Source organism: Phaseolus vulgaris, chromosome 11, assembly GCF_000499845.2.
Source record: "Phaseolus vulgaris cultivar G19833 chromosome 11, P. vulgaris v2.0, whole genome shotgun sequence".
In the NCBI taxonomy this organism is placed as follows: Eukaryota; Viridiplantae; Streptophyta; class Magnoliopsida; order Fabales; family Fabaceae; genus Phaseolus; species Phaseolus vulgaris.
The window spans coordinates 10,095,230-10,105,452 of NC_023749.2; the positions used below are offsets into that span (position 1 = coordinate 10,095,230).

General features: G+C 31.1%; 1 protein-coding gene across 1 annotated transcript; it reads right to left on the reverse strand.

The window, feature by feature from the left end:
• Positions 1 to 2,128: 2,128 nt before the first annotated feature.
• LOC137818042 (glycosyl hydrolase 5 family protein-like) lies at positions 2,129 to 9,990 on the reverse strand. The gene is made up of 4 exons (XM_068621264.1): positions 9,532 to 9,990; positions 8,373 to 8,620; positions 3,196 to 3,716; positions 2,129 to 2,769 (listed from the first exon to the last, which is right to left on the reverse strand). Exons 1-4 carry the CDS (start codon positions 9,928 to 9,930, stop codon positions 2,345 to 2,347), a joined length of 1,593 nt encoding a protein of 530 aa, XP_068477365.1. The 5' UTR covers positions 9,931 to 9,990; the 3' UTR covers positions 2,129 to 2,344.
• Between the last annotated feature and the right edge of the window lie 233 nt (positions 9,991 to 10,223).

Here is a 10,223-nt window from a genome sequence, read left to right on the forward strand (position 1 = left end):
TATGGATTTGAGTTAAATATTTGAAGATTTTTTTTTATCACATATAGGTCATTCCATTTTGAAAAAAAAAACTTTCATCAATATACTTGTAACACCTTCAAGAAATCGAAAGAACACTGTATTCATGTTGGATCGTCATATATAACACAGGAAAATAATTGCACACCCCTGCAAAGATGGAATAGTTTGGGAGAAAATACAGCTATGAGGTTAAACTACTAAGTTTTTTTTTTTTTAAAACATCACTATACAATTTTATATCTAAGTTAAATTAGTAAATTAAAATTAATTTAAATTTCAACAATTTTTTATTGTTATTTTCTCCTCTAATCAAATAATAATAAGTTGTTAACTCATGAAAACAATTGACATCAAAGAGAGAAACTATTTCTATTTTTTTATGGAGCTATCATCATTTCTATTGGGATACTATATTATTTAGATTTTGAAATATTGAGTTAAATTAATAAATAAAATAAAGAAAAATAATTTTGAATTCATATTTTTTAAGATATAAATTAGGCCGAGTTAACCAATTATTTAATCTTATTCAATGTAACCCAATTAAATTGATCAAGATTTATTCATAATTGAATTAAACTTGGTCTCACCAAAATTAATTAACTTGTATACAAGTTTAATAGCGAATTTAGAATGATTACTCAAACATCACTTCTACACTTCTCTCACAAAACTTTATTGTGTTATAGTTTTATTTTGATGTCTTGAATTAGTTTAAATAAAGTTATTATAACTTAGCTAGCTTATTTGAAAAATTGAGTTATTTTTTATAAAGATTTTTTTTAATTAAATTAATACTAAAAAATTATATAAATTTCTAAATTCTTGTTTGGAGTGAAAGCTCATCAAATTACAGAGACTCACCAATCAGAAGCAAAATTTATTCTTAATCCAGTTGGCTAGAAAAACGCACATGACAATATTAAAAAGAGCGTTTGAGGAATTTAAAAGTCACATTATATAAGTAAACAAATTAAAATAGAAAATAGAAAAAATTCTAAAATATAATTTGAGATATTTTAAAATATTATGAGATAATATATTTAAATAGTTGAAGGAAAATGATAGTTTCTCCATCCTTAGACTTGTATCAAACAGTTTGGTGCATATATCTTCATCTTGCATTTTGAGAACTTCTTGAGTGAATTTTTAATCTCCTTTTGGTTCTTGCACCAAATCTTTCTACCATGGACGATTTCACGTCCAAAACTGCAGCCACTACTTTCTTTGCATTTCTTGGTGAATGGATGATCTTGTTCATCACCTTTTCAATAGCTTTGTTCTTCATTCCCCTCACATCTTCCTTCACTCTGCAATCAACCTCCACTTCCCTTCTCAAAACCACAACACCCCAAAACAACTTTACAGCCAACTTGGGTGTGAGTTTCTTCGTGGACCACACCAACTCTTTAGGTGGCACCATCAACTACGCTTCTTTCAAGGCCTCACTCTTCCACCGCCAACAAAGACTCTCGAGTTTCTCTTTCCATCAAGACACACCACCACCACCACCTCTACAAGCCAAGTTTCACAATGTGTCTTTGACAGTTGATGAGTGGGGTGGTGCTGTTGGAGCATCATCGTGTGGTTTTGCCTACTTGGACTTGTGGTTCAGCGTTGATGCTGAGAGGGACAAGCTGCAGGGCCATTGTGGTGAGGTGAAGTTTGAACTATGCACTTCCTATGATGCCATCAATGTTTCACCATCCTTTCTTGCATCGTGTGATGTTTACAGTGCCTTGGTTCACAAGATTAGGCTTGGCGTGTTACTGTTGTTGATCCTTCTTCTTGTGAGTGCAGCTCCAGTTCCACTCCTCGTTGAGCAATTCTTTTGCTTTGAATCTTGATTCTACTTTTCAATTTTTCTTGTATTTTGTCATGGATTTCCATTCCATGCATGCGATGTCACACTAATATCTTTAGGACGATTGAGTTAGTGTAAATTCCATTCTCGTGGTACTTGAATATCCCATGTAAATAGCTTGATCAAGGTTTTCTTTGTACATTTCATTAATTTTTTTTCTGATTCAGTAAAACGATTACATCCTTTTATGGTTCAGTGTGCATCAGTAAATTTGTTTGCATATCATCTTCCTGCAAAGCAAAGAACTAAATGTGTTTTGACTAGCCAAAGGAGAGGTACATGCACAACACCCAACTAAAGAATACATACATGGTCAAGATAAATCTACAATTCATATTGTTGAGTTCAACTTTTTGTGTTGAGTACTTGAGCTCAATGCTTAATTTCTAGAAAATATCGTTTCCCAAAGAAGCTCAACAAAACAAACGTAATAAAAAAATATATAATGTAGAGGCTGACTTAATTATTCCTTGTGCTGTCAACAACTTTAAACCATTGGCTTGCAGGTTCACAAGTGTTATCTTTGCTTAGACATTTGCAAGTGTTGGTGACAATGATGTTATTGTTGTCTACATCAAGACAAAGACCAGAAGAGTTATTGATTTGAGTTGATAGATGCATCTTTGAATCAGAGATCATTTCCCATCTTGAATTGGGAGCTAAACATATATTCCCAATTTTTGCTTGCTTCCCTTCTCCCTCTGCTTGTAAACAGAAATTGGTACCCTTTATTGATAGTATGTTTTGCTCTGTGTACTCCCATCCATCAGAGTTAGAACAAGGTCCCAACCTCAATGCCTCAACCAGTGACTTTCTTATGATGCAAAAACCTGTCAAGGGGTGAAAAATCACTTTGAATGGTTTTGCTTCTGATAAACCTGGCCCTGAAATATGTCAAGACAAATACACTTACATTGAACAAGCTTATATATATAGGATCAAGAGTTGTGAAAATATGGTGTTATGAAAATGAAAAATGTGAGTAATACAGTAATCGCATGAAATTATTGACAGTTCTGACTAATTTTTTTGAGGCATTTTTCAGTTTGTAAGAAAAAATAGTATGATACTTAATTATACATTACAGTACATGATCATCTTTGTTAATGAGAAATTATTACAGATCTTCAATTTACTAATAGAACTTAATTCTCTCTCACACGAAAATTGGTTGCAATCATGCACATGATATTTCTTCTTATTAAGATGTGTTGTTTTATCAATGGGTACATTTTGATAAAGCTTTCATAAAACTTGGAAGAAAAAAGATGAAGTAATGTATGAAAAATGATTATAATTGTTTGTGATACCTCGAAAAGGAATTTGAATAGCTGAGATCCTTTGCAAGAAACTAGGGTTGCTAACCTCACTCCAATCTGAATTGAGAATACCATAAGACTCATTCATTCCAACAACTCCTTTTCTTATGTAGTAACTCCCACCAAGTGTCCATAGGGCCCAGTCCAAGTCAAGTTGGGCTGCAAAGGCCATGAAACAGTTTATGTATCTGTTGTCATTGGCATCTGAGCCTCTCAAGTCCAGCCCAAACTCACTGACAAACAATGGCAATCCTTGGTCCAACAAGAACCCTGCAATTCTCATTTGATTTTCTGTGACTTCCCCACACACTTGGTTTTCATTACTTGAGGTCCATGATTTACCCTCACTGAAGCTATACCAGTGCACCTCCAACACTAGTTTTCCATTGAAGCTCAGTTTCAATGCCTCCTCTTTTATGAATGATAGGTCAGTGTCAAAGTTTAGACCAGAAAGAATGACAAGAACTTCTGGATTTGCTGCATGCACTGCTTCTGCTCCCTTTGGCATATACCTATGTTAATCAAGGCTATGCTTTCAATCAAAATGTCTAGAGTTGCATCCCAATCAAAGAAAATAAACTACAGTGAAATTATAACTTTATTCTATTTACTTTTCTACTTTTGTTTTCTCTAATGTTTCTGATATAAACAAAACCAGATTAATGTTAATGGATTCAGAATTCAAAATGTTTAATATAAAGTTTAACAATAATTTAATAACTATTATTTTTTCAATTCCATATTTCATTTTGTATGATGTTAAAATTTTTGGTATAGGAATTAAAAATAATAATCAGTATTTTAATTTTTTAATATGTTATTATGTCATTTCCAACATGACCAATGATGTGATATTCACAACATTGGATTTTTTTACCAATTTTGCTTTATCAAATGTGGTGTAGTTCTACAAATTAATTAGTTGGATAGGTAAAATTTTAAAAAATTACTTAAATGAGTAAATTGTGTGAAGTTAATATAACTTTAATTAAAATTTGATTAGACTTGCCAATTTAAAGTGATGTCACACTTACATTACTTTTCCATAATTAAATTGTTTTATGTTGTCATTATCTAAGAATTTCAATGACTTTTTAAAATTTTATTAATTTCTATAAAAAACTTATGAAATTATATTATATTGATAAAATAATCCTCCATGTTAATCTATCATCTCATTAATCTAACTTTTCCATTCTTATTCTACCTTCACCGCACCGGATAATCCCCTCTCCGTGTTTTATTGGATTTTTCATCAAAACGGTGTAAATCTGATATTAGTTTATAGATTTGGATAAATTTTTAAAATTTTAGGAAAACGGATAAAGCATATTTGGGTATAAAATTTTATTAAGAAGTCATTTCCAAATGACGATTTTCTTTTTATTGTTGTTGGTAAGAAGTGGTCACCTTTAATTTTTTTAAGTCTGACTGCACGAGACAATTTTTTTTCAAATTAAGACTTACTTAGGAATGAAGACTTAAACTTTCTTATTTTTTATTTATTATATATTTAGAAATCGAGATTTTTTAATTAAATTCTATAATAACAAAAATATATTTTTATATGTTTAAAAACAATATTTAAGCGTTTATTTTATTTAATATATAATTAACTTTTTTTATGATTAAATTTGAATATGCTTTTTAACTTAGGCTTGCTAAATTGAGTTTTCTTCATTAAAAGATGAATTTTTTTAAATAGATGATGGTAAATATATAATATAATAGAATTTTATACATAAATTAAGATTTTAAACCAAATGATGCAATGAAATTATTTATTAGCCAGTTTATAATTTTCCTTACAGGTTTGTTTTGTGGTTTATATTGGGTAGGTGTTTGATGTGCTTCTACACGAGAAACATCAACAATTGTTAATGATTTTAATGTAGGTTTGCAGCATGGAGTTCATAAAAATTATAATATAAAGATTGGTAATGTCATCACAACGTGTTAAGGTTTACATGGTAATTACCTTATGGTTAGCTAATAACCTATAATAGCATGTTGGATACCTACCTAATAAGAACCACACAAAATTCATATGTTGACCAACAAAGTTAATTTTGATAAGTTTGTTTACTATTGAGTTGACTTTCAAAGAAGTTCTCCCATATCACAAGTTTTCTTTATTAAAGGTCTTTTCAATAAAAATAATGGAACTCCTTATTATTATTTTTTATTTCCTTTTTCGTTTGTGGTAGGAAGTGATGGTATTTGACTCTTTGAAAGAGGGGTAAGAATGATATTTAGGCTTCATAGTTAATATTTTCAAATTATTTTTTATTTGTTACTATTACAAAATATCAAAACCATAATTTCATATAAGACGGTTAGTAAAAAATCGTAAAAAAGGCGGTGACAAATTTGTAATTATATTGTATTTTTAATGACGATTCTAAGGGAAACTGTCATTAAAGATGGTTATGAGAGACATATAAAGACAGTTATGGGAAAAACAGTCGTTAAAAAGTGTAATTTTTTTTCGAAAAAGTGTTGTGTCACACGCGTCTCTCTCTCTCTCTCTCTCTTATTTTGTCTCACGATCATTCTTCTCAATATCACTTCTCTCACTCTAACTCTCACACTCTCGTCTCTCTGCCACCACACTCCAACCGCAACCTCCACCACACCAGAAAACTGCCACGTGCAACTGACTGCAGTGCAACCTCCATCAATCAATTCGCGCAACACCGCAACGTTCACCCTCACTTCAGTCACACGACACCTTAACCTTCACCCTCACTCCAGTCGCGCGACACTGCGACCTCCACCACACCGCAAAATCGTCGTCGTGCAACCTCTATCACTCCAAGTCGCACCACACCGGAAAAACGTCAGCTCGCACGACAGTGCAACCTTCACCCTCAGCTCCAGTCGCACCGCACCGAAAACGCACCAGCTTCGCGATCCAACTCTATGCGGCACTGCCCCAACCGTGACCTCCGCGTCTAGCCTCCCTCACCGTAGTTCCGCCCTCTGTTTCCTAGTCAGTTTTTTATTTTGTTTATTTATTATTTACTGAATTAACGACGATTCTAGAACCGTCATTATAAATTATTGATTTATAACTACACCCAAATTAATGATTGTTTTATAATTGTCTTTAAATGCTCTTTTTAAATGTCGTCAATGTTGTTTTCTGCAGTAGTGTGTTTTGCCTTAGATGATTAAGAAAATTTTACTGTTAATTGTGAGGTGAACACCACGACTCATAACTTATTTAGGATAAGTCATATGAGAAAATCATTGTATGAAAATATGAAATTCAAGAAAAAAATACCTAATAAAAATTATTTTTATATTAATGTTTGTACCAAAAGTGTTGAGAAGATCAACATATCATCTTGTAGTTACACACTCTCTTATAAAATTAATCAAATGTTAGGTGCTGGAAACTTTTAAAAGGTTAAGTTACATGTTTGTTTGGGTGTGAATTACGCTCAAATCTTTATGTGAAAAGGTTTCCATCTAAGATACATTCACAAATGATTGATGTAGACATAAGTGATAAATTTATTAGAAAAGAGATTGCACATGCGATCCTCATGTTTCAAACAAGAAGGGTTGTGCATGGTGGAGTTTATCCTTTAATAAACATTATATTCTTGAAGAATTCAAGAGGGTTATTTTGTAGGATAAGTAGGTGTACATTTATCATGACTGCATACACTTCTCTTAAGGCATTTAAATAAGTCTTATATTGTACCCTCATTGCTTCTTATTATGAGTGTGTTGTTCTACATTGTAAATCCTCTACCAATCTTTTAAGTCTTAAACCAATTTTTTTTAAATTAGGGCTCTCAACTTCTTCCTTGCGATTCTAATACGATTTCCCATTCCTTCACATTTTCTTTCTTCAGCGATGGCTATTGCATGGGTGTTTGCGGACCTTTTGGAGGCCGTTTTTGTGGTCTAAATCGATGGTTGTGGGTGATAGATGTTTTTCTTTGATTGCATTGGAGTTTTGTAGGTCCAAGTGCGTCATTCAAATAGGTGCTTTATAACTACATGGTTGTTTTTGGAGAACTCAATCACGACAATGCATGATGTCTCCATTGATTTTGTGTTTCTAATTTGTTATTATTGTCGTTGTTTTCTTTTTCGTATTCACTTTCACTTTTAGTATGATGAATTGTTGTATTCGTTTTTGGTGTATTTTTGTGTTTTTAGTATTCATCTGATTTTTGTGAAATCATTAAAAGTAGGTAGAAATTGATTTTTGATTTATATGGTACCAGAAATTGATTTTTGATTTATATGGTACCTTCTTGTAGTGTACATTTGATAGTACCGTCCTTATATTTTGATACAACAATCATAAATTTTGAAATGAAAAAAATTTGGTAAATAAAAGTTTTAAACATTTATACTTTTGATAAAGAGTTCGAATCAACACACAATAAAGATGAGAGTTGGTCAGAATGAAGAGAGAGGAATATTCTCGCCAATCCCTCCAAAATTCCTCCATTTACTACAATTTTTTTTAGTATTTTTGAATAATTTTTTTCGATTTTAGGTATTTAGTTTATCTATACTTATCAGAAATTTCAAAAACTTTGTGGTACTTTCTTATACCAATAGAGATTTATGAAATCTTTACATATTGGATATTCATTTCTTCCATGTTTAAAATTTTTCATTTGTGATTATGTTATTTTGCATACCATTGTCATCTGTGTTTAATATATACAGAATAAGGTTATTTTGATGTTTTTCTTTATTTTAGATTTTGGTTTTAAAACCAAAACCAATTACATATTTTTTTAAAAATGTTAAAAATTTATGTTGGATTTATCCAAAGTCTGATGTAAATTCATGCAGTCAATAATTTGACATAAATTTACAATAAATATTTCATCTAATGTAAATTTACATCTCTCACTTCCATGTGAGACTCGTAAAAGATGTAAATAATCTTAAATATCCAATATAAAATGCTACTTATAGTATAAGAATATAATTAAAGAATTAAAAAGGGAATCTCTTTTACTTAAATGAAAAAAGAGAGCATCTTTTTAAGATTTTTCAATAAAGAATTAATGCAGTTCTTGCCTTTTCACTTGTTAATGATTGGCTTAAGCAGTCTCTGATGAGCATTTGTGAATAGTCCTAGTAAGAATGGTAGAAAATTAATGCAGGGTTTCTTGGGGGTAGCAATTTACCTGTACCATTGGTTGACATCTTGTTTGGGACCTCGTAACTCATTCCTCAAGCTCATGCCTACCACATTACTCACCCCTTTGAAAAGTGTAGCCATATTGGTAAGGCCAATAATCCAGAGATCAGGATCAAAATACTGATCCCCAAAGAACCCATTGCCATCCATGCTACTGCAACACCACCCTGGTACAGTCACGTGATTGTCCAAAATCACCATTACATCATTTTCTCCCAGGCTTTTCACCACTTCCTGTTATTGCTCATTATGGTTTAATAACAATTACAACTACTATATACAAACCTCCACATTTATATATGGTTGTTGGGATAATCATGATTCCAAGTTCTAACTACTAAATACACTACTATTCAATTTGAGATAATTAATTAACTTGGCCACCAAGGAGACTTAATTTGATATCTAATTAGGAGATGAAATTAATGAATCATCATTATGACAAAAGGGGAGATTAGTTGCTTGATTAAATATAACATATATATATATATACTTCAAAAAAATAAAATCAAAACATAAATATATCATTAGTCCAAAATTGGACTCACTTATTCCTAACTAGTTATATCATGTTTTGTAGGTTTTGAAGTAGAACTATAATATTTATGTAGGTGGTTTTATTCCCTTAGATAAATTTAGCCTAAACATAACGACCAACACTTTCTTTCTGCTAATACACAAATGAAAGTATCAATTCTAAAATACCAGTTCCTTTTATTTTAAAATTAACTGAATCACTCTGAATTGTTTTGTATTCTATCTTATTTCGCTTAATTTAAATCTAAATGATTAAAATAATAAACACAGTGCATTTTAATTTTCTAAAGTAATAAATAAGTATTTCTTGTATACATATATATATATATATATATGTATATATATATTTTAAACCTTGAGACAGTAAAATACTGTGTGTGAGAGAGAGAATCTCTTGATGCTGCAATATAGAAATGCTTCTAAGAACTTCTTTACTAAATATATGTATATATAACTTTTACTGATAGAGAAAGTTGTAAGAACTCTTCTTTATTTGAATTCAAAATGTATAGATGATTAAGGGAGAAACAGTTTTATATTTAAAGTTAATCAAATATGCTAACAAAAATGAACAAGGTAAGACTGTATATAACTCAACAATGCAGTACCTGGTAAGCTTTGATGAGGGGAAGATCGATGATGGAGGGGTTGATGGCTTGAACAGCATCGATGGATTGAAGAAGAGCAAGGTTTTTGAAAGAGTTTCTGACAGTGAGAGAAGCAAGAGAGTGATTGGTGAGCAAGAGAAGTGGCCATGTGAGTCTCACACAGTTGAACCCCATAGACTTGATTCTCTTGGAAATCGTATCCAAAGGTTGTTGGCTTAAGCCCTCAGCAACAACAGTATCCAAATGAGACACCCAATTCACACATGCTAGCTTCACCCTCTTCCCATTTTCATTCACAATCCACCTATCACTGGTGTGTAGTGGAAAACCCTTCACAGTTTGGAGAACTGTCACATATAGCAGCACTGTTATTGCTCTTTTTGTTACCATAGGGATCATGTTCTTTGATATCAGTGTATCAGTGTGAAATATCTTCCACGCAAGAGTTTTTCTCTGGGCAAATCTGAACACATTGTGTATAATACTGGGTTTTTAACCCGCACGATGCACAGGAAAAAGAAGGCAAAATATTAATTATTTATGAAGTATTATTAATCTATTAATAAATAAATAAATAAATTATAAAATAAATATTAATATATAAAGTAAATAGATACGAATAAAGAAAGAAATTAAATATATTAAAATTAATATAAACAATACATAAACCTAAATAATATACATAAATAAAT

Excerpts from the sequence above, each read along its gene's own strand:
- LOC137818042 (XM_068621264.1), bottom strand. The coding sequence starts at position 9,930 with ATGATCCCTATGGTAACAAAAAGAGCAATAACAGTGCTGCTATATGTG. Across the intron at positions 8,621-9,531 it reads CCCTCATCAAAGCTTACCAG|GAAGTGGTGAAAAGCCTGGG; the intron begins GTACTGCATTGT and ends GAGCAATAACAG. Across the intron at positions 2,770-3,195 it reads TATTCAAATTCCTTTTCGAG|GGCCAGGTTTATCAGAAGCA; the intron begins GTATCACAAACA and ends GACATATTTCAG.